Source organism: Bombyx mori, chromosome 8, assembly GCF_030269925.1.
Source record: "Bombyx mori chromosome 8, ASM3026992v2".
Classification (NCBI taxonomy): Eukaryota; Metazoa; Arthropoda; class Insecta; order Lepidoptera; family Bombycidae; genus Bombyx; species Bombyx mori.
In genome coordinates this window covers 6,825,577-6,851,335 of record NC_085114.1, presented here as the reverse complement: position 1 = coordinate 6,851,335, position 25,759 = coordinate 6,825,577, and the positions used below count along the sequence as shown (strand labels likewise).

Sequence of the window (25,759 nt, the reverse complement as noted above, 5' to 3'; positions counted from 1 at the left end):
CCAGGTAGTGGGTCGAGCAGCAACTGAAGGGAAAAGAAAGGGAGGGCGCAAGGCAAGAAAACCGCGCGCTCCGCGGTCGGCGGCTGTCGTATTGGAGCTGCTGCCGGCTGCCAAGGAAAAGGGCCTCACCTATGGGGAGGTCATGGCCCGGGCGCGCGCTAGCGTCGACGTGGATGCTATGGGCGTGGAGGGTGGCCTCCGAGTCCGGCACACCGCCAACGGGGCCCGGTTGCTGGAGTGTCCTGGTGCCAACACCAGTGCGGCCGCGGATAAGCTAGCAACCCGGCTCCGTGAAATCCTACCGGACCCAGAAGTGGTGCGTATAGACAGGCCCGTCAAAATGGCAGAAGTCAAAGTGACGGGCCTGGATGAATGCGCCACAAAGGAGGAAGTGGCCGCTGCCATTGCATCGCAGGGCAATTGCGCCCTCACGCAGGTCAGGGTGGGAGAGCTGCGAAGCTCTTACTCTGGAGCCTTCACTGCGTGGGCGCGTTGCCCTATGCAGGCGGCCACGCTCCTGGCTACGCCTCCACAAGGTCGGCCCGCCGACTCACCAGGGAGGCTGCGCGTGGGCTGGGTGATGGCCCACGTGCAGTTACAGAAGGCCCGCCCCTGGCGATGCCTCCGGTGCTTCGGCACCGGGCACGGCCTCGCCAGGTGCCCATCGGCCGTGGACCGCAGCGGGCTTTGTTTCCGCTGCGGCCAGCCAGGACACAAAGCGGTCTCCTGCGCAGCCGCCGCGCCACACTGCGTGCTATGCGACGCGGCGAAGCGGCGGGCCGATCATCGGGCTGGGGGCCCGGCCTGTCTTTCCGCCCCCTCCTCCACAAAGAGGAGGCGTGGCGGGAAAAAGAAGAAGATAGCAGAGGAAGAGCCGGCTGCGTGTAAAGCAGCCGGCCAGTCAGTTCCCGCCGCGGCCGTCGGGCCGCAAGGTGGGACGGAAGACGAGGGAGCGATGGACGTGACACCTCAATAATGGATCACGTCCATCGCTTCCTCCAAGCCAACGTGAACCACTCCGCCAGGGCGCAGGATCTCCTCGTCCACACCATGGCGGAGTGGTTCATCGACATCGCGATCGTTGCGGAGCCATACTTCGTACCTCCCGACCGGGAGGATTCCTGGGCCGGAGATGTTGATGGCTCCGTGGCGATCGTGATGCGACAGTCAGCGGCGCTACCCCCCCTTGGAATGGTGGCCAGGGGATCCGGGTACGTCGTAGTTAGGGTCAATGAAACCGTCGTGATCGGGGTGTACTTCTCTCCGAACAGGAGTCTCGCTGAGTTCGAACGGTTCCTGGGTGGGCTCGAGGCGTTGGTTCATCGCTTCGAGTCTCGCCCGGTGATACTGGCGGGGGACCTCAACGCTAAATGTACAGCGTGGGGCTCCCCCCGCACGGACTCGCGCGGCGAGTTCCTGTCGGAGTGGGCTTTCGCGACCGGTCTCTGTCTTCTGAACAGAGGTTCGGTCGCGACCTGCGTGCGGTGGAACGGGGAATCACACGTGGACGTGTCGTTCGCGTCTCCGTCCGCCGCACGCCGTGTCCGTGGCTGGCGTGTTCTCGAGGGGGCGGAGACGCTCTCGGACCATCGGTTTGTTCGATTTGAGCTCTCCGTTTCCACTTTGTTGAATGCGCCGGCCGAAGACGCCCGCGGTGAGGAGGAGCTCCCGCGTAGCGCTCCCCGATCATTCCCACGATGGGCACTGAAGCGCCTGAATAAGGTGCTCGCGGTGGAGGCGGCCACAGTGGCCGCGTGGGCGCCGATGCCCGCGCGTCTAGTGGACGTGGAGTCGGAGGCCGATTGGTTCCGGGGTACGATGCGTCGCGTCTGCGATGCTGCGATGCCCCGGGTCAGTGGCCGCGCCCCACGTGGCGGTGCGTATTGGTGGACGCCCGAGATCGCACTCCTCAGAGAGGAGTGCGTGCGGGCACGCCGCCGAAACGCCCGCCACCGCCGTCGCCGTCTTCGCGGTATGGATTTCGCGGAGGTGGCGGCCCGCTTACATGCCGACTGCCGTGAAAAGCAGGAGGCTCTGCGGCGGGCCATCGGCGAGGCCAAGTCTCAGAGCATGAAGACGCTCCTGGAGACGCTCGATCAGGATCCCTGGGGGCGCCCGTACCAGACGGTACGCAAGAAATTGCGACCGTGGGCGCTCCCGGTGACGGAGCGTCTCCAGCCTCAGCAGCTGCGGGATATTGTCTCCGGGCTATTCCCGCGGATGGAGAGGGACTTTGAGCCCCCCTTCATGGGCGTGCCGCCACGCCTTGACGCGAGCGGTGATGCCCCTGCTGAGGTGGTCCCTCCGAGCATATCGGAGCAGGAGATGCGTGCGGCCGTGTCGAGGATGCGGAGGAAAGACGCGGCCCCCGGCCCTGACGGTGTTCACGGTCGGGTTTGGGATTTGGCCTTCGGTGCCCTTGGGGACCGGCTCGTGCGGCTCTTTGAAGCCTGCCTCGAGTCGGGGCGGTTTCCAAAGCAGTGGAAGACGGGCAGACTTGTTCTGCTAAGGAAGGAGGGACGCCCTGCGGACTCACCTGCGGGGTATCGTCCCATCGTGTTGCTGGACGAGGCGGGAAAACTGCTCGAGCGAGTGGTGGCCGCCCGCATCGTCCAGCACCTGACGGGAGTGGGTCCTGATCTGTCAGCGGAGCAGTTCGGATTCAGGGAGGGCCGCTCGACCATTGACGCGGTGATGCGCGTGCGCGCCCTCTCTGATGAGGCTGTCAGCCGGGGCGGGGTTGCACTGGCGGTGTCCCTGGACATCGCCAATGCGTTCAACACCCTGCCCTGGTCGGTGATCGCGGGGGCGCTGCAGTATCACGGCGTCCCTGCGTATCTCCGTCGGCTGATCGGGTCCTACCTCGAGGATAGGTCGGTCGTGTGCACCGGGCACGGTGGGACGGTGCTCCGCTTCCCCGTCCAGCGCGGTGTTCCACAGGGGTCGGTCCTTGGCCCTCTCTTGTGGAACATCGGCTACGACTGGGTCTTGCGTGGCACCCTAAGCACTCCTCTCCCGGGTCTGAGCGTAGTTTGCTACGCGGACGACACTTTGGTCGTGGCCCGGGGGAGGGACTTGCGAGAGTCTGCCCGTCTTTCCTGCGCGGGGGTGGCCTTCGTCATCGGCAGGATCCGACGGTTGGGTCTGGAGGTGGCGCTTGATAAATCCCAGGCCCTGTTGTTTCACGGGGCCCGGAGAGCGCCGCCTCAGGGGGCCCACCTCGTGATCGGAGGCGTTCGCGTCGAGATCGAGGCAACCGGGTTGCGGTACCTCGGTCTCGTACTGGACGGTCGTTGGAGCTTCCGCGCTCACTTTGAAAGATTAGGTCCCCGACTGATGGCGGCTGCCGGCTCGCTGAGTCGGCTGTTGCCGAACGTCGGGGGGCCTGACGTGGTAGTGCGTCGCCTCTACACGGGGGTGGTGCGGTCGATGGCACTGTACGGGGCTCCCGTGTGGTGCCACGCCCTGACCCGTGACAACGTTGCGGCGTTGCGACGTCCGCAGCGCGCGATTGCGGTCAGGGCGGTTCGTGGATACCGCACCGTCTCGTTTGAGGCGGCGTGCGTGCTAGCTGGGACGCCTCCCTGGGACCTAGAAGCGGAGGCGCTCGCTGCGGATTACGCGTGGCGATGCGATCTCCGCTCCAGGGGGGAGCCGCGTCCCGGCGCGGCGGAAGTTCGAGCGCGGAAACTTCAATCTCGGCGTGCCGTGCTCGAGGCGTGGTCTCGCCGCCTGGCGGACCCCACCTACGGGCGACGGACTGTCGAGGCGATCCGCCCGGTCCTCTCGGACTGGGTGAATCGCGACCGAGGACGTCTCACCTTCCGAGCGACGCAGGTGCTCACGGGACACGGCTGTTTCGGTCGCTACCTGCACCTCGTCGCCCGGAGGGAGCCGACGCCGAAGTGTCACCACTGCAGTGGCTGCAACGAGGACACGGCGGAGCACACGCTCGCGTACTGCACCGCTTTCGCGGAGCAGCGCCGCGTCCTCGTTGCAAAAATAGGACCGGACTTGTCGCTTCCGACCGTCGTGGCTACGATGCTCGGCAGCGACGAGTCCTGGCAGGCGATGCTCGACTTCTGCGAGTCCACCATCTCGCAGAAGGAGGCGGCGGAACGGGAGAGGGAGAGCTCTTCTTCCCTCTCGGCGCCGTGCCGCCGCCGTCGAGCCGGGGTTCGGAGGAGGGCGTTTGTCCAGCTCCAGCCCCTATGAGGAGGCAGTCTCCTCCCGGTGATGGTCACGGGGCGACCTAAGGGGGTTGAGGCTGCGCCGCACGCTACCGTCACTCTAGCGCGCTGGCACCAGGAGGACGGGACGGCGCGTCGGCGGCTGCGGACTGCGATGCGGTCCGCATTTTCGTCGTCGCTGTCGTCGCCGAACATACTGTTGAAGAGCAACCCGGTCGGCGGTGTATCGCGTTCCGACCCGGCAGGCTGGTTCTGGCCCAGCGGGGTATCCCGGAACACCAGCGGCACCGCCCGGGCGGCCTGGTAGGGCCGCCGTACCGCGGAGACCGACGTCGTTGGTCGTCGACTATCGCCTCGACGACCCGTCGGTCGGGCGTCCTCGGGGTGGCGCCGCGTGTCTGGTTGTAGTGTTGACCGCGGGAACCCCCCTACTCTGAACGGGTTCTGACCCCGGACGGAGATCGGACGTCGGGTGTAAGAGTGCAGGGGAGTCGTTTAGTGGGTGGGCCCTAAAATCCTTGGGCCCGCGATCTGCTCTCAACACCTGCAGATCGTTGAGTCTCACATACCCCGCGCGCCCCCTAGGCGCGGGGACCTCGTAGGAGGTTCGGCCCCCGGCCCGAAAAAAAAAAAAAAAAAAAAAAAGTTCATTGGTAATGACCTTAATTTTAACTCAATTCACTCACTCAATTATCTAACATAAGAGCAATACTCTTAGATATATTTAGTACTGCAATAGCTGTATATGTATTTCTGATTTGTTTTAGTTTCATGTATTCGCTTAAATAAAATAGCCTCAGTAATTATGTTAGGTTGTTAGAATAATGATAATCTAAAAAAAATGGGGACATTAACGTCACCATTTCAGTAGGCGGCACTATTCACATTATCTAATGTGCTCCAGGTTAATTTTTTTATTGAAAACAGTATTTCAGATAGATACTTACAGACTTAGTGGTATGACCACGAAGACGAGATGTCGACTACTCAACCCATCGGGATAGGACTGTGTAAAGTTGCGGGCGACGGTCGATTTATTGATCTAGACCGCAACTGATCTGGAAAGAAAATAAAAATCACATCACTCAGACGACTCAACACAAATACGATGTTTAGGTCAAAAGCAAAGACAACAATTCATCATCAATTGAAATCAGTTTTTTAAGGATCAGAGAAATCAGAATTTTCCCTACTACAGGTAAAACACTGTTAATACTGTTCCTTTTTTTGTTACTAGATGTATTCCGTAAACTATGTACGCTATTGCTGGCTCTCGTTATACCAGACAGATAAAAACGAGAATAAAAAGTATCTTCAACGTTTAAGTTATAATAATTAGTATACTATTTACTTATTTTGTTTCTAACCTTTAGTAATCACATTAAAATATCCTAAAAACTGGCCCTACACTACTATTGTGATCAAAAACTTTGTAAAACCATTCAAGATTCCTTATCCAGGTCCGTCTGAACACTCGTTAGTAACAACGGCTTTATAAGATGAGCCAGAATATCAAACCGACTGCTGATTGATACACAATACATAAATCCGATACGGTGAGATATGTTTTGTCTTTGTGTGGGTGCTAATTTGACTACGATTGAACGACAGCGTCTGCGTCATAATGTATGCCATGTGATACTCATTGTATAATCCGATCTTACATGAGCTAAAAGCCCATCTCTGTCCGTTTGATATGATTGACTGTAACCGATCCTTTGCCCTATAAACAATTTTCTAATAGCTAACTATAATAATCAGGCGCGTCGGAGCTTCTTGGTGGCCCATTTAATATTTAGTCGGATTAAACTTATAACTTTTTTTTTAAAGATTCAAGTTCAGGTTCAGGGATTTTCATCTCGACTTTATTGGAATTATTTCAGAGATTATGATTGATGACAATAGCATGGCGGTAAAGTTTGATCGTTTTGCACAATTAAAGTGAACCATTGGTTGATAAATAAAAACAAACTGAAGCAAAGAACTTGGATTTTTAGTACTAAGCAAGACTGATTAAGTTTTTAACTGTCGGGCCGGAAGGACGACTCCGACGTTTTTGGCATCATACCACACACGGTTCCTTTAACGTAAGGAAGCATTGAAAGCGTCGTGGCCTAGAGGATAAGACGCCCAGTACATTCATATAGAGAGCTATGCGACTGTACCGGTGGTCGAATCCCGCAGGCAGGTATCAATTTTTGTAATGAAATACTAATTTACACATGATCTCGATATAGTTTTCATAATTACTGGTGGGGAGGGCCTCTTGTGTGCCAGCACGGGTAGGTACAACCGTCCTGCTCATTTCTACCGTGAAGCAATAAGGTTTTAAGGGTGGGACAGCCTTTGTACTATAACAATGAGACAAACTCATTTCTCAAGGTGGGTGGCGGCATTTACGTTGTCGATGTCTATATGTGCTCTGGTAACCACTTAATATAATGGGCCTTAAGCTGTTCCACCCATCTAAGCATTAAGAAAAAATTAAAGAGAACCCTAAACTCTAATTTTAATAAATTAAGCGTTTGATCACGCAAGCAATGCAAGTGAGATTCAAAAAGGTGACAGACTTAAGTGAGTGACTAGACAACTCTGTGGTATTAAAGAGCGTCCAAAACACAAGACTATAACAATTATGCTATTTTTATACTCTCTGCCTGATAAAAATCAGCTAGCGTAAACCGATCATATAATTTTGTAGTAATCTTTGTTGTAAGCTAAAATGTATCCATTGGCTTAAGTACGTCTGGAAAGTTATTGTGTTTAAAAGGCTACAATAAAGTAGTTTGTTTTATAAAATAAAACAAAAACTGCAACTACAGAAGGCAGAAACGTAATAAATCTATACCTAATAATACAAAAATATTGTTAACGCACAAAAAATACCTATAAATATTAAAAACGTATCTAATTTGAAGAGGAACGCTTAAAATAATTTAAAAATTTACATTAAATGACGTCATTTTGAAATCTGCATAATTGTACTAATCTCGTCATCCGCTGATAATGGTGTTTACAAGCTGTTTGTTACTGACAGTCTGATACTGTTTGATTTATCCCAAAATAGTTAATTTGTCTTCTTAGCGAATAACGTCACCGTCACGTGCTTTCACACACTTATAAAACGAATATATAGTATGTATATACAACAGTATATAAAGTTAAAGCAACGGAAGCCTATATAGACAATTTTTATTCATTGCTTTTTTTTTAATTGGCTTCGTATTTGTACCTCTTATGTCCTAACAACAAAACAAACAAACCAATTATAGCATAGATAAAAATATACGTAGGTATTTACGTATTATTTGAATTCAAAATTCTTAAGAAAATAATTCACGCCGTTATTCTTATCGCTTGTCATGTGACGAATACGTAAATTTCTGGCAACCAACGATAATTGACTTGTTTTTTTTTTACAACGATCAGTGTGCTTAGTTGGAAAGTTTGCCTACGTTTACCGCTAGGGGCGCTGTTCCAAATTTATACCAATTTAAAAAACTCGCACTAAGCACACAGGTTATTTATTCCTTTTTAAATATTAAATTATTGTACTGATTTCAACCAAGCGTACTGTAAGGCCGCATGGGTAGACATCGACACCCGGCGTTGCTGCGAAGCAGTAATGCGTTTCAATTTTAAGGTTTGGGATAACCGTTACGATTGAAGCTTAGATCTCATGTATTGAATATTTACAAGCCCCAAAAATATCAATGTCAACATTATTGAAATTGATTTTTGTGAGTAAGAGGCTCTAGATATAAATCAGTAACCAATATATTCGCGGATAAAAACACTGAATGAGACGATAATTATTGAAAATTATTTAGTATTTATTGAAAATTCACAAAACTAAATTGAGCTCTATAAGCAGCATTTAATAGGTCATATAGCAAAGTAATCGTGAACTTGTAAATATCCAGATTAGAATACACGAAACTATTGAAAGCTTTAAAAATAATCTTACCAAAGTAATCGTAAACGTAAAGAAGTTAAATAGAACAAAGAACGATCCATGCCTTTTGTACACGTGCCGCACAAATCATGCTTCATGCTCTTTACCTATGATTGTGCAATAAAGATTACAGCACGTGCAAGACCATGATATATCAAATTTTAATTTACAATTTGAAAATTATCAGTAACACTTTATTCGCGTCAAAGAAATCACGTTCTAATTAATATTATTCTAATATTGAACATTTACATGGTTCATTTAAATCCTAGATTTGAATGTGATGCGTAGATAGATTTGTCAAAACCACTCGCTCGATATCAATCGAAACGTAAAAGGATTAAGTCCGCTGAACTGTTAGAGAATCAGGAAGATGATTGAATCAGAGGGAAATAGCAAAACATCAAGTCTCCTAGAGGGCGACGGGCAGCGACGGGTGGCAGTTGAATCAATTTAAAAGTAGAAAGTATTACCTACTAGCAATCTCCGACGCGATATCGAAGTTCATCTGTCAATACACGGATCCCACTGAACTTTCCGTTCGTACAGTCACCATGTTGTTTATTTATGCCATACAAAGGCGAACAATACGCATAATATGTGAATAATACGCGTCATTAGGTGCTATTTCTGGATTATGTGCTCGTTCTTTACGTATTTGCATTAATATATTATGTGATTTATAAGAAACCGGCTACCGATAAGCAATTATTACAGACTTCGAGAGGAGTCTAGACTTATTAGTATTCGTGAACAGAATATTTCCGTGACGTCACCGACGCACAAAACAGGCAGGCATGCGACATAATAGTATGAATCTATTTGTGGTTGTTTGTGACAAGATTTTGTTTTTAAACGTTTATCTGTGGTTTCATATGAATATTGAGCCAAACGTCATTAAGACCATAACTAGCCCACTGAGTTTCTCGCCGGATCTTCTCAGTTGGTCGCGTTATCGATCCGGTGGTAGATTCTGCGAATCACTGCTCTTGCTAGGGTCAGTGTTAGCAACTCTCCGGTTTGAACCCCGTGAGTTTACCTACACACGTTAGGGGGATGCTGAAATAGCCTCTCAAGGCTATCAGCATAGGTAGGAGGAAAAATAACCATAGAGATCGGACGCTTGCGATGAGTAGGGCACATTGTCGATGGATGGACGAATGGACGAGGCTATAGTACCGAAACGTCTTCTGGAAGGCCGACCGAATGGCCACAGAAATAGTGGTAGGCCTAAGAAATGATAGTTGGACCCCGTCGAACAAAACACAAAGAACTTGGGGATGCTAATCTGGAGAAGGAAAGCCATGAATAAATCTGAATGGAAAAAAATACTGGACCAGGCTTGGGTCCATTCTCGACTGTAACGCCTCAAATGATAACAATCTGTATTTTAAGATACTTCAAAGTTTTATTTAAAAAAAATCGAGATAAGTTTAAAAAACGTTCGTTTACTATCAGTCTACTGTGATCACGATAACGGTTTTTTTTACTGCTTGGATAGATGGACGAGTTCACAGCCCAACTGGTGTTAAGTAAGAGGTTACCGGAACCCATACACATCTACAACATAAATGCCGTCATCTACCGCGAGACATGAGTTCTATGGTGTCAAGTTTACAGTACAAAGGCTGCTCTGCTTTCTTCAAACCGAAACGCATTACTGCTTCACGGCGAAATAGGCAGGGTGGTGGTACCTACTACCCGTGCGGACTCACAGGTCGTCCTACCACAAGTTATTACGCAAATTATAATTTTGTGGGTTTGCTTTTTTTTACACGACGTTATTCCTTTACCGTGGAAGTCAATCAAAATTATTTTGTACATATTTTATTACAAAAATTAGTACTTATGGGATTCGAACAGCGTTGCATCGCTTGATACGAACGCACCTGGCATCTTATCCTTTAAGCCACGACAACTTCCTGTTAACTATGGAGTATCAGAAACGTTACTTACGGAAAGAATAAGCCCAATATGAGCTTTAGACTATCCAACTTGAACTACCTAATTGTATTCGATGAAAGTAGGAGAAACCAGAAAAACTTCTCAATTTAATTAAGGTTATCGGTGGGCATAAATCGTACAAAGTAAATAAATAATATATTTATTTAATACACTATATAATATACGATATATTTATTATTAGAGGTTTTCCTCTGTTCGAGATCCAGGCTCGGTTTACTGAACGCCCGCCCTTAGCACCTAAGGAATAAGGGGGCTTGTACCTTGTTTTTGAATAATGTTTCTATTATATTTATACTATTTAAGACTGGTATACTATTTTTACTGGTGGTAGGACCTCTTGTGAGTCCGCGCGGGTAGGTACCACCGCCCTGCCTATTTCTGCCGTGAAGCAGTAATGCGTTTCGGTTTGAAGGGTGGGGCAGCCGTTGTAGCTATACTTGAGACCTTAGAACTTATATCTCAAAGTGGGTGGCGCATTTACGTTGTAGATGTCTATGGGCTCCAGTAACCACTTAACATCAGGTGGGCTGTGAGCTCGTCCAAGCATATAAGAAATAAAAAAAATAAAAAAAAAATTCATCAGACTCATCTAGACTTAATTTTAAACGTCCTTAGTACATTATTGTCTGTCTGTCGTAACAGACACATCGACCAATTAAATGTATTCGTATGGACTGCATAGTTCGGTAGGCTATCCGCTTAATGCAATAAAAGTTATTAAGATTATTTATTTATTTATTTATGTCAAAATTTCAATAGAAAGTGACATATTTTGATACTGCTGTATTTTATAGTAATTGATGCTAGAGTACCTATAGGTACATGTCAAACTCGAGCTCAAACATTTAAATTAATATAGAATAATGTTAGATATTACGAGTAGTAGTATAAAATAAATCGGTTACACCTTCGGCATAATTTATCATTTTTTCATTTGTTTTAAGCTTCTATCGTCACCATGGCAACAAGGTTCTTAGGTACCGTATTAACATTAGAGCGCGCGTGAATGTATAAAGAGTTGCCAATTGTTTAAAATATTATTTAATACCTAAAATGATTTTTTAAAAAAATCGCTACTTTACAACCATAATTAATATTAAGTACGAGTAATCTTTTCTCCATGAATTAGTCAGTTCATATTTTTTCTGTCAATAATGTTATGTTTAACTGATTAATGACAAAAATGTGTCATCAGTCAAACAACGTATACCTATTCGGAGAATTTTTATGTTATTTATAAGTGGATAGATTTTTTTAATGAAAATAAACTGAACTCTGCCATACAGTATTTAATGTTCTAAACCGCATTTTTTTATAACCACGTGCTTGTGAGGGGAACATCGCTCGCTCGCTGCTCGCTGGCATTCGTCGATTTGGGGTCACGTTCTTTATGTCTAGACACTGCTTTGCTGTCAGAACGTATTCAATCTATTTTGTTTTCAAATAAAAATAATTTAATATTTTTTAATTTACTACCACAGTTCAATTCGATTTTTATTTGGGAATTTGTATTTTGCCCGACCCTATGTAGATTTAAAGAGAAAGTTGCAACAAAGAAGGAAGGACAGAGATAATTTATCAATAATATTAATAATGTACAGTTACAGGTTTTTCCATGATGATTTCATGAAGCACTGTGATAATTATTAATGAAAATTGTGCAATATGCTGTCAATTGTATTATGGAAATCAAAGGAAAACCAAATTAGTACTTACGATAACATCGATTTTCCTCTCGAAGCTCAGAAATCTGCCTTTGACATAAGAATACGAAAGCGACTACATTTGAAACGGCACTGAAAAGGGCTTTCGTGGCGAACTACAATGAGCCCTGTAGCAACGCGACTACTCGTGATTACATCGAAATGACGAGTGTTTCTCCTCTGATAGTGCGCTGACCGTGACAGCGTAAGCGCACCGACTTCACGTCATTTCTTGATGATACGCCAAAACATTTCCTCTATAATATCATATAATCTTCTAAAACTACACCATTTTTTGCTAAATATCGATCGATTAAATTTTAATTTTGTCTAATTTCAGTCTTCGTGTCCCAGAAACGAAAATAAATAATTAAGAAAAATAATATTTTAACGCCATCTGTTTCTCATTTGCTGTAACTTAGAAATAAAAAGGAACAACAAAGCACGTCAATCGAAAAAGAATTTACTATTATAAGTTGCCGATAGTTTAATAGATGTCGCTAGTATTCGTGTTCAATCCTTTAGTATTTTTTTTCAGATCGTTGAGATCGTTCGTAACATAGATTATACACTTAATATATGTTCATAAATTGTATTGTACACTAAACAAAAATCGTGTACCTATCCTATGGCATCGTTGGCATGTAAATATAATATGGTAATGCACAATATGCCTAAAGATAATTACTCCAAGGCTAAATACTTATTCTAGTGCATACTGCACAACACAGAAAGAAATTAATAAAGTTTGTGAAGCTACACGACATCTCTGTCTAACTCAATAGATGTAAAAAGTGTGAAGAACAAAAACGTATCCGCATGTAGGTACTAGATTTGAGAATAAACAATATGTTAACATTTTTACATTAAGGTGATTGTTAAAATTATAAAACTTGTCTTGTATGGACCTTGTTTAAATTTCCAGTTCTAGGACAAATCTGTCTAATTCATTATAAATCAAGGGTATCTAATATAGATAAAAATAATCGTAAGTATAATTAAGTAGGTATTGTTATTATACTGTGTAGGTACGGTGCTTCTATGATGATAAAAAGTATAATAGAACCTGTGCAAATATTCTTCAAGCACGCCACAAATAATAACGTTTGAACCTTTATATTATGTCCCACTAGATCTTGATATCAATCGTTAGTAATATTATTACTAAGCTTACATTAGTATATACTAGTAAACAGCACTTGTGGGCCAGTGACATCATCTACACATATAAATAAAATTGGAGTGTCTGTTTGTAATATTGAAATAACCGCTTTTTACTACATGCATATGAATATATGTATATACGGTACATACACCAAAATAAGATTTTTTACAATTTTTGTCTGTCTGTCTGTTTTTTTCGGCTAATCTCTGGAACAACTGGACCGATTTTGACGAGACTTTCACTGATAGGTAGCTGATGATACATACGGAGTAACTTAGGCTACTTTTTTTAGACTAGCTTCGCCCCGCGGCGTCACCCGTAGTACGACAATAACCGCGGGTAACATCGCGGGACTGAGCTATGAATAATAAAATTTAATGTTTCCGAAGCGAAGCGAGGGCGAGTCGCTAGTGATTCATAAATGCTTTAACGTAGATTCCAATCGAGCACCAGTTTGATTTCAGCTTGTCTGAAACCCATGCTATATTCACTGATATCGATAATCGTATGAGTGACGCTTGAGTATATCATTTTCTTGTTAGGTTTCCTTCGGAGGCGCTCGGGCAGCTATTAGCTAACCCCACCCCTCTTGACTGAGCCTTTACTGCGCCCAACTGTCCTGGTAAAACTGGAAAGGCCTCCGGGCCACCAATCATTCAAAGATAAAAAAATATAATATATATATTAATTATTAGTTAATTTTTAACTTACTATCGTCAATCAAATATGGAGGATACACTAATTTATCAGTTTAGACTATTGTAACAAAATAGAAAATGATTGAAACGAGGAGTCATTTCAAAATTTATCTTCGGAATGATTTAATATGGCGTATTTTTAAAACATGCGTAAGATGAATAATATATTAATTTATGTATGTTTATTAATGCTAAATGATATGACTACCCTGATCTCGAACTAATTCAACGCGTTTTTTAGGCTAATAATATTTGTAAACTATCCTGTTTCTACTGTTCAATTTTAATTTTTGACTCTGCCTATCAACAAGCCGGATATTTTGTGAACAAGATCAATTTATCAAACCACACACACTTAAATAGGTACGTCTAGTAATTAAATTTAATTAATTAATTTAAACATTGGCAAGATATTTTTAATTGATTCAACAAAAAAAATCATAAATACAAACTCACTACAAAAACAACATTTAAACTAGACAACAATAAAGAGTAGGTGACCCTGAACATACGTAAATTTTGAAATAATCAAGAAGATGTCGAATTATTTCAATTATTTTATACTGACAGGACGTTATCAAATATTGATTATGGTTCAACTTCGAACAGTATATTAAATTATTTTAAACTTCCTATTTGTTCGTTCGAGTTTCAGCACATTAGTATTGTCTAATTGCTACAAGCTGATTATGCTGGTTGAATAATAATTTTTAGTAATGACGAAGGCCATACGAAACCGGCCGTGAAGTGTCTTTGTGAAACGACTGTTATTCTGCCGCAATGGCTCTCAATGCGAACGCCTTGAACTTCAAACTTCGAACAGTGAATTCGGTCACTCTTCTGTTATCAACTAGTTCGAGTCGATAACGTTCGATAAAGTGTCAGGTTACGAGTGTTACGACTTTAGAGCATAACTCACCGTACACTTTCCGTGTGAAGTTCAAAGACCTTTTGTTACGTGTCGGATCTGGCGTTTCCCGGCCGCGACCTGCCCCACAACCGCTGGTTTCATGGCTCATCGTCACTAGGTCAATAAACCGACACTGTGCCTACGTACTTACCTACCTAAATTGCATGCTGGACTTCATTTCATTTATGTATAAAACATCACAGCTGACAACGAACCAATTTTTCCTGTTAAAGCATCGAGTATAAACATAACGTGTAGAGAAGTTAAGTGGAATTCCGGCTCAGTGTTTTGCTAATTGTACGATTGTGAAGTGCATATCAAATGTGTACTCTATGATTATTCAGAATTTACACTTTCACTGTTTTATATTTTTTAATACGTCGGATGCTTATTAATTATGCCAAATTCTTGTTCTTGCTTCTATGCAACTATATGTTAACACAGTGATGACGTTATAGTAATTTAGAGATAGTTAAGTCCAAACATTGTTCATTTTATTAGTTTTAATGTAATAAAATTAAATTAAATATCTACATTGAGTTCTTTTATAAACGTTCGTGTGGGCAATGAGCCTGTCGTCTTATGTTCGGCTTGCGCATGCCACCGTTCTAATTTCAGAACGGTTATTTTCAGTATACATTGGGAATCGTGAAATTACTCCAATTTTCCCGCTATTGTGTACTAAACAGCATGTGGCTCAAATTATCGTTATTTATTTTACCTACTTTTGCCTTTTCGAGGAATACGTCTAATGGAAAAATTATCATGTTTTGATTGAAATAATAGAAAATGGAGTGTAATTATTATTTATTTCTTGTTTAAAAATAAAATTCAATGGAGTTTTTTCTCTACAGCAAAGCAGCAGATAGCTAAAAACAGGTGTCCCCACAACCTAAAATAAAGAAACAAAAACATGATTAACGTAAATCTGTTTTATCTTCAGTAAACTAGAAATATTGTTTACATAATAATATAATAGTTATATAAATTCAATAACAACAAAAAAAAAATGTAAAGAAATCCAATGTAGATACAGCATGTCTTAGACATTTAACCTTGGCTGTTCGTTATTAACATGGGCAGTAGCAGATTAATGACCAAACGTCACACCGCATTGTTGCTAGCAAACAAGGCTAAATAGCATTTACAGAATATAGTAAATTTCCTATCAAATATATCACTGAAGTCTGGCATGTTACAGTGAATACCAACATTGTAAACATACAAATTTTATGATTAACTTTTATTACTAGTGTTGTAATATTAATAACTAATACTGAATAGCATTGTTGAAAAAACATACTCGGTCGTTAAATGTAAATACGTATGAATTAATACGTCAATTTACTATCTAACTAGCTTAATAGTGCTCGTGTTAATTAGTTCCACTTTGAGTCTTCTATTTACTCGCACTTAACTGGTGTCCATCCACTTAACATTTGCACTAATAGTACAAAGTATATCTACCGTACCTTTTTTACAATTTCTTTATATGAAAACGCTTGTCTGGAAGAGATCGGTTTTAGCATAAGGCCGCCATTTGTACAAATCATACTTGTGTGTTGACTGATTTCCAGTGTCAATTAGATTTGGTATATAATAAATTATACTCTCTCTCACTATGTCAAGCATTATTTATTTTAATATTTCTTCGAAATAAAAAAAAGTTTATGGATTCTATAGATTTCCATATAGTTCTTCGATTTTAATTCGGATATGCAAAATTTAATGTATGTATAAGAGATCGAGAGAGATGAATCTATACTAATATATAAATCTACAGTGGTTTTTACGGATGTTCCGTTATAACTACTGAACCATGCATCCGATCGACTTGAAACTTGGTATCCATGTAGAAAATATATGTACTTAATGGATATATTTTTATGATATATTTATATGATTTTTGGACTCTCTACACCAGTTGCGGGGGCGTTAATGATGAGAATCTTTGTGGGGGTGAGAAATAATAATGTTAATTTTAAAAGCCCAGCGTAGCGGACGGGTACAGCTATCTACACATATAAATAAAATTGGATTGTGTGTTTGTAATATTGATATAACCGCTTTTTACTACATGCATATGAATATATATATACGGTACATACACCAAAATAACATTTTTTACAATTTTTGTCTGTTTGTGTCTGTTTGTTCCGGCTAATCTCTGGAAAGGCTGGACCGATTTTGTCGGGACTTTCACTGATACAGGTAGCTGATGATATAAAGAGTAACTTAGGCTATTTTTTTTTTTAGACTAGCTTCGCCCCGCGGCATCACTCGCGGTACGACAATAACCGCGGCTAGCATCGCGGGACTCAACTATCAATACTAAAATTTAATGTTTCCGAAGCGAAGCAAGGGCGGGTCGCTAGTATTAAATAAATCTAATTGCAACGAATTCGGATATTTACCTTAATTAATCGGAGTTCTGTGGGCAATATTTAATGGTGTGAGCTCGGTCCCCGGTGGCCCCACAGCGCGGGCAGCGGAACCCTCTAAGTACAGGGCACTTCACCCGACCGCGCCCATCCTTCAGAGCATGCGTTCTGTACCATGACACTGACTCCCCATTTTTCTTACAGAAGGCGCACTCCTAACAAAGTAACGTTTGGACGTATGGAAGTTAAAAGCCCAGAATTTATATAGTTTTTTAAATAATAATAATGAAATGGTATTAAAATCCCGCTAGTATGTACGTAAACTTTTTTTTGAAATTAAATTCATTAAATAATTATATTTTTGCCGGCTAAAAGATCTGGAAATGCTATTCCTTATCCTTTTCATTACTTTACAATTAATTCAAATTACTATTTTAATTAAAAAATATCATGAATATTTGAAAAACGAGATTAATTTGATTGTTTTTTTTTTATGGATCTAAAATGAATTATTCGGTTTTCACGAATCACAGAAACAATTAAAACTACGGCTTAATTGTGTCTACGTCTTTACACCTTAATCTCGCGTTTATTATTTTCATTTTATTGTTTTTGACGTTGCGAGAACTTTGCAGTTTTCGTGTTGGCTGACGACTAAGATGTTATTCGTATACTTTGCTAAATACAGTCTTTATTTTCATAGAGATATTTCTTGACATTTTTTACATTTCATTTATTTATAGTACACATAAAATGTATGTGTAACCGGAAAAGGATTTTTAATACTTGATTTATTATTATTATTACTAGCTAATTAACGTAATCCCCAATGCGCACTTATTTTCAGATTTTTTTCAACACTTCCATAAATTGTAGTTTAAAACGTCAATAAGTTGAGGAATAACTTCTCTCCCTAGCATATCGCTGAGTAAAGGGGAACATAATATTAATTAATAGGTTGGGGAAAAAGTTTCTTCGCATTTTTTAAGAAAATTCACAACATTTTTTAATATAGTTTATTTACATTTTACTAAAGTATGTAGGTACCATTTTGTTCGATAACTTTTTGCCATCTTGTAGGTAGGGACCCATTGCTATAGAAATTTTGGGGCTTCTGATCAAAATACCGTAATAATTTGTTTGGGCAGTCCTCTCGTGATGTTAGCTTGACACTGCCTAAAGAATTCTGAAGAGACCGAAACAGGTGGAAATTTGAAGGTGCAAGCAAGGTCAGGACTATACGGCGGATGCATTAACAACTCCCAGCCAAGCTCTCTTAATTTTTGCTGAGTGGCTAAAGATGTGTGAGGTCTAGCGTTATCATTATGAAAAACCAGACCCCTTCTGTTGATTAATTCCGGCTGCTTTCTCTCAACATCTTGCTTTAATCTCATCAGTTGTTCGCAGTAGAGTTCAGAATCGATGGTCCTGCCTGGTGGTAACAGCTCATAATGAATAATGCCCTTCCAATCCCAAAACCAGCAAGATACAAATAGTAGTTTGAAGTCGTCGTGGCCTAAAGGATAAGACGTCCGGTGCATTCGTATCTAGCGATGCACCGGTGTTCGAATCCCGCAGGCGGGTACCAATTTTTCTAATGAAGTACGTACTCAACAAATGTTCACGATTGACTTCCACGGTGAAGGAATAACATCGTGTAATAAAAATCAAACCCGCAAAATTATAATTTGCGTAATCACTGATGGTAGGACCTCTTGGGAGTCTGCACGGGTAGGTACCTCCACCCCGCCTATTTCCGCCGTGAAGTAGTAATGCGTTTCGGTTCGAAGGGTGGGGTAGCCGTTGTAACTATACTGTGACCTTAGAACTCATATCTCAAGGTGGGTGGCGCATTTACGTTGTAGATGTCTATGGGCTCCAGTAACCACTTAACACCAGGTGGGCTGTGAGCTCGTCCATCCATCTAAGCAATAAAAAAAAAAGTATAGCCAAAGAGATTTTATAACAAATTCATACATACTATAATGCGAAAAGACTTTTTCCCCAACCTATTATTATAAGTATTTCAAATCTGTACGTTTGCACTAGGCGAATAATCATGAAAAAATTTCGTTGTATCACTGCCTCAAGAAATTAAGCTTAGGTATTACGTGTTGAAATTGATCTCAGCCCTAAACTACAATAGTTAGGAGTATGAAATAAACTGAATCTTATCTAGGATCACTTACAAAATGCTTTTGTAAACCAATTCGCTTCTGGCGAAGAGCTTCGACGTAAATTAGCAGGAACTGATACTGATCCGGAGTCAAAGAGAGGAGTGCTGTCTCGTGCATTGACACAATTTTCTTGAAGTCGACACGCAGAGCCTCAGCGGCTGAAGTTTTAAAACAATCTCTAAAATACTTAATTGCATTTTTAATTTTTAAAGGCACCAAGGCATTCATTATTACGAAAACAGCATATCGCTGAATTATGTTCCGTTGAAAAAGAATTCGATAACAATACAAAACGGCTGCAGCCTAACGATTTCACTTACACATTCGGTACACTTACTTAAAATCATATTGTCATATATCATCTTGTTGTTTGCCGTTTTACACAAATGGTACAGATAGGTAACTTTTTTTCTTCTAAATAAATACGAGAATGTTTATCACGATCAACAAATATATCTAAAATATATAAGGGAAGGTGGCTTCTCGGTATCCACTCCCACACTACACCTCAAACTACCTCCGCAATCGTTGGATGTTTTTCGATTTTGCTTAGCCGATCCGAAAAAATAAATCTACCATTAAAATTGGTGCTTCTCCCGGAATCGAAGAAAACATCTAGTTATGTCACTCGATACGGAAAATCGAGGACCTTACCTATAAAACCGCGAAAATTCATGAGTTGGGAAAAGAGAACTACGACTAGCGTAATTTTTAATTTTAATTATTGATAACTACTGGTGGTTTGGTGTAATGTAAGCCCGCATAGATACAACCACCCTGCCTTTAAGTGCCTTAAGACAAACTTGCGTTCCGGTCGGAAAGCTTAGAGAATCGTTCCACAATACGATTGTGATAATCCTACTCATGACTTAAGGTAGGTGGCGGTATTCATCCGCGGAGACCGACGTCGTTGGTCGTCGACTATCGCCTCGACGACCCGTCGGTCGGGCGTCCTCGGGGTGGCGCCGCGTGTCTGGTTGTAGTGTTGACCGCGGGAACCCCCTACTCTGAACGGGTTCTGACCCCGGACGGAGATCGGACGTCGGGTGTAAGAGTGCAGGGGAGTCGTTTAGTGGGTGGGCCCTAAAATCCTTGGGCCCGCGATCTGCTCTCAACACCTGCAGATCGCTGAGTCTCACATACCCCGCGCGCCCCCTAGGCGCGGGGACCTCGTAGGAGGTTCGGCCCCCGGCCAGAAAAAAAAAAAAAAAAAAAAAAAGGTGGCGGTATTCACGTTGTCAAGTTCATTGGCTCGGGTATCCATTTTAGACCAGGTGGGTCGTGAGATCGTTGACGTATATACGCCATTAAAAAAATCAATTAGGAGTATCGAATCAAGGAGTATATTATGAGAAAAATTGAGGAATGTGCCGCGAATTAGATGAGACCTATAGAGGCCAACGGGAGTTAATATTGGCTGATAATGATGATAACATATGATCTGAAGAATTATTTGAAATGACCCCGTGATCTCCAGCAGATTTCATTCATGGGAATAGTAACATTGTTCATTCGTTTAGTACTGTACTATAATAGGTATACTTAGTCTAATTTGATCATAAAATAAAGAAAAAAATCGTTTAAGATATGTTGAAGAACTTGAAAATAAGATTTGTGGCATCACGCCTGTCGTTTACCACAAACAATCGCCAATCAATCATAAGAAAAACAACTAAATGTTTAGATACGACTCCCAAAAAAACTGTGACGGTGTTGGGCAACTTACGTAATTCACTTCCTTGTGAAGAAACTTGAGTTTGTGTAGAATCGGTTCCATCGATTTTTCTCGTTTCCACTGTTATTTGTGCCTCCAAAACTGCGGGATCCAGTTTCACAGCCTGTAAGGCATCTACAGAAGAAAAACAGTACACTCAGTTCACAAGATACTGGTGCTTTAGCACATGGTAAGTGCGTTAAGGTCACACCGTTTTTATTTATTCCTCCTACGAATATCCATGTATTCCTAAATTGGCCATATCCCAGTAGAACTGTGAACATTAACCATTTAACAAATGTTAGGCCGAATGCTGGTCTGGCGCAAAGCCGCGCTCGACCCTTGTCAGCGCCTGTGCGGAATCCATGAAGCGCCTCCTATATTTACGAATCTTCATGTATTAATGGTTTTTAATACGCTTTTATTAGCTTCAGACGTATGTATGTTTGTAACGGAATCTTTGAACGTCATTTTGACCCCCTTCAAAACGGCGTATTAACTCAAAATTTGGTATACTTATTAAGGACCGATGACAATTCAATAGTAAAAAAATAATTGAAAATATTGAAATTCAACTAAAAAATGAAAAATAAATAATAGTTTAAAAAAACTAACAAAATACGCTTTTATAGAAATCCAACTAAAAAATAGACTATAATTTGAATTAAAAATAATGTAAGGAAAAATTATTTTATTGTAAAAAAAAAGCATGGGGTGCATGGTATTAATAGTTATAAATATTTTATGAACAGATATGAGTAAAAGGGTTCTTTTGATAATATCCTGAAAAGCACCCCACGCTTTTCTACAATAAAATATTTTTTTCTTACTTTATTTTTAATTCAAATTTATAGTCGATTTTTAGTTGGATTTCTATAAAAGCGTATTTTGTTAATACACTATTATTTATTTATTTTTTATTATTTGTTAATTTTGATCTATTGTTTTGACGTAAATCTTATGAGACTTGTACCATAAATGGATTATATATTAAGTGTTTGTTGCGCCTATTGTACTTAATTATTCATCGATAATCCACTACAAAGAATGTTATTGTAAGTATAAAGTATAATGTATGTATATGGTAAGTATAATGTAAATAATTTCGTTGGCGGTGCGGCGCGAACCTGGTCTGGCGTAGACGGTAAGAAAACTATGTTGGCCGCGAACTGGTCTGCCTATTTGGAAGAGTAAAACATTAACGAATAACAACATTGTGACATCTACGTAGCTGAGCCAGTTTTAGTTTCGCTTTATGTTAATTAATTGAATTCCTATAACTGCACACTAACCTCAAAACATTAACTAATTCAATTCATATTATTGTCTATATCTCGTCATAAATTTTGAAGTCACTTAGCTTAAAATTCCACGCTAGGAATATTATAGAGATGTTCTATAAGAGGTAAAATTTTAATAGAAATTACTTCGGTTTTCACTTGTGATAGACAATATTAAAAACGCGTTTCGGTCGATTTTCGTCTTTTATTTTATTTATCAAACAATCTAATTTTATGTTAAATTTGACGACTGAAATTTAAACTCAGGATTCGTTATCATCGAATACCAAGTATAAATTAACAGGACGAAAAAACTGTAGCTAGGCTTACTCTATGCTTTCATTAATCATTCATTTCTTCATTAAAAGTAATATTTCTAACTAAAATTCGTATTTATTTATTTTATTTCTTTATTTATGTACACACAAAAAAGAAGATATAGTACAGAGTAATAGGAAAATTATATACAAAAACATGTGAAATAAGATAACGTACAGCAAAACGAAGAACGTAAAATGTGAAAGGAAAATGTTGAAAATTATAAAATGATTACCACATTAAACCTATAAAGTGTTTTAATAAATGAAAAACATAATTATGTTAACGTAACGCGCACGTAATTACATAGTAGTTACAAAATTAATTGTAATAAATACATTAGGAAAAAAAATGTTAAGTGATTTTTTTAAATTATTGTTCAACATTTTACGGCATAGACATAACAATCGAAAGTGCTCAAAGCTATGAAAGCTTAAGTAGGCTTCTCAGTTATTCAGTAAAGAAATCAATAATGCTTTGGTGAGCAATATTTTTGTGAAAAAGATATCAAAACATCGACCCACGTCTATCAAAACGTGACAAGGTGGTTAATGAAGCCTCTTAACGATAAGACATTTCATAGCAAAAAAATCTTTTTTCTCCTACCTACGCCGAAAGTTCGGTTTTGGGAATCGGAACAAAGATGAGTTCCGACCGTTCTTATTTAATTAGTAGTAGTTTATTAAAAAATTAAAAAACAGTTAAATTGTTTTTTTTTACAAGTATAGGGTGCTCCGCCCCCTTACCCCGCCAGGGCTTCGCCCCTGGACCCCGGCACGGTACTCCACAAACTTTCGGTCTGGTAGGAGAAAAAATGTACTAATTTCAGCAAGTCTCAGCAGCGGGTATAAAGATCGATCGACACAAACGAAACTGGAATTGAGCGTTTCTCACTTTAAGGGCTGAAGACTAGCCGTCCTCTGTTCTGAATCTTCACCCCTTTATCAATGTTATGATAATTTTGAGGCCCTAAAACATCCCATAAGGTTGGCAGTAACGATTTTTTCAATGTAGAAATTATCGACTCAAACGAAACAGGAATTGAGCGTTTCTCACTTTAAGGGCTGAAGACTAGCCGTCCTCTGTTCTGAATCTTCATCCGCTTATTAATGTTACGATAATTTGAAGGCCCTAAAACATCCCATAAGATAGACAGTAACGATTTTTTCAATGTAGAAATTATGAACACATGTGTTCCAATCGATAACTGGCCACAACGTTTGAAGGATTGTATTAATGTCACTGTAAATAACATGAATGAGCTTTTATTTCAAACAGCAGTATATCAAAAACTTTGTATAATAAAAAACCGATGCGATTTATCTAACAAGTTTTATGGAAATACTTTATGGTAAACTTCAATAACTGTTCGTTTGGTAAATGTCAACAGTCTCTGACATATTAACGTAAAAAAACCAACAAAAACTTTGCGATAAAATCAAATCGCTTATTCAACGTTTGAAAACCGTTAGTCCACTATTACATTTGAAACATAGAACTGTTCTAAAGCAGCGATAAAAAAAACTGGTATAACGTCGTACATCCAAAGAATCTTCAGATACCCGTTTAATTGTAAATAGCCTAAAAATAAATACACTCCCAAAAATAAATATACTGAAACCGTGTGCATTCGTTATAGAAAAATTGAGATATTACTTATGAACAACAAGCGGCTTTCAAATGCCAGCAAAGTTAATCAAGCTATATTATGAATACATATTATATTGCCACCACCATGTGAGTTATGGCTGAAAAGATCCAAGACAAATATATGAGGATTACCTTTTTTCAAAATGCATCCACTTTCCAAAAACTCTGGCTGTTTTTTAATCTGAAAATAGTTAAATAACTCAAATAATTACTATTACTGTATTTTCTTCGGTTTTCGTAGTCGTAGGCATAATAAAAATACTAGTATATTTTGTTAGTATAAAATGTACTAGTATTACAGTAGTATGTATTAACACCATAAACTTTAAATAAACTTTAGGGTCGACCCCTAATGTAGAAAACGGCTTGCCCTTATCTAACCCTCATGTTGGTTTAAAATTACTACCTACACTTAAATATGTTTTAATTAAAAAAAAAACGCAACTGGAACCTTCGTTTACTGATTCGTTAATTTTTTTAAGGACAAACAATTGTTTGTATTTGGTATTGTTTTAAATAACGAAATACATCTATCTATATATATAAAAATGAATTGCTGTTCGTTAGTTTCGCTAAAACTCGAGAACGGCTGGACCGATTTGGCTAATTTTGGTCTTGAATTATTTGTGGAAGTCCAGAGAAGGTTTAATAGGATAGATAAATATGAAAATGCTCGGAATTAAATAAAAATAACAATTTTGTTTTTTTGTTTGTTTGACGTCCTTTGATGTGAGGACACATCAAAGGACGTCGGACGGATTCATTTTGTTTAAGTTTATTTCATACAAAAGTTTAGGTCTTTTATTTATCGATTGAGGCACTACGAAGTCTGCCGGGTCAGCTAGTAACTAATAAAAAAAACAATGTTACTTTATTTTTTAAATCTGAACTTACGTATGCAGACGTAGATGGTAGAATTTCTTCAAAAGTTTGTCCTACAGAATGATGAGCTATAAACGGTATTTGAACATCCATTGTTTAGTTTTTAAGATTTATGATTTTATCGCAACACACAAATGATGACAAACGAAACGTACTATTTTTTTTTTTTATTATACCCACCCATAGCCGATTATCGAAACTTCGAGATGGGAAAAATGTTATTAATCGAATACAGTTGATATTTAATCGAATACGGATCCGAGCGAGCATTTTCAGAGCGAGTCCTGATGGTAGGACCCCTTTTGAGTCCGCACGGGTAGGTACCACCATCCTGCCTATTTCTGGCGTGAAGCAGTAATGCGTTTCGGTTTGAAGGGTGGGGCAGCCGCTGTAAATATACTGAGACCTTAGAACTTATATCTCAGGGTGGGTGGCTGCATTTACGTTGTAGATGTCCATGGGCTCCGGTAACCACTTAACCCCACCCATTTAAGCAATAAAAACAAATAAAAAAAAACATCAAAATAAATAATCTAAAAATCGAATTCGAAACAACACCTCTTGTTATTTAATTTGATATTTGGACTGTCGATTTTCTAATTTTAATTTAATTTTGAAATCTGTTCTAAACTAAACAAACATTCATTTTAAATACATCGTTTTTTAAAATATTTGATACTATTTATCAACTTAACATACTTGATACATCAAAATCTAAGAAACATACTTTAGATACACATTGCTTGTGTTGTTTTTTTTTTACTTTTTTAT

General features: G+C 40.7%; 2 protein-coding genes across 4 annotated transcripts in view; both read right to left on the bottom strand.

Annotated features, from left to right (window-relative positions):
- Positions 1 to 12,233, bottom strand: part of LOC101743473 (putative phospholipase B-like lamina ancestor) — a 32,871-nt gene extending 20,638 nt beyond the window's left edge. The window contains exons 1-2 of one of the 3 annotated variants that reach the window (XM_004932030.5): positions 11,827 to 12,233; positions 5,138 to 5,248 (exon numbers count right to left, since the gene is read on the bottom strand). The gene's annotated coding sequence lies outside the window, so the exon portion shown is untranslated. The remainder of the gene's footprint in view (positions 1 to 5,137; positions 5,249 to 11,826) is intronic. The other 2 variants (XM_062669701.1, XM_021351993.3) reach the window with 2 other exon arrangements.
- A 3,145-nt stretch (positions 12,234 to 15,378) lies between these two features.
- On the bottom strand, positions 15,379 to 25,135 carry nos-M (nanos-M). Its single transcript, NM_001105230.1, has 6 exons — positions 25,001 to 25,135; positions 24,239 to 24,287; positions 20,871 to 20,993; positions 19,157 to 19,302; positions 17,001 to 17,182; positions 15,379 to 15,478 (listed from the first exon to the last, which is right to left on the bottom strand). Exons 1-5 carry the CDS (start codon positions 25,079 to 25,081, stop codon positions 17,006 to 17,008), a joined length of 576 nt encoding a protein of 191 aa, NP_001098700.1. The 5' UTR covers positions 25,082 to 25,135; the 3' UTR covers positions 15,379 to 15,478; positions 17,001 to 17,005.
- Positions 25,136 to 25,759: the final 624 nt, after the last annotated feature.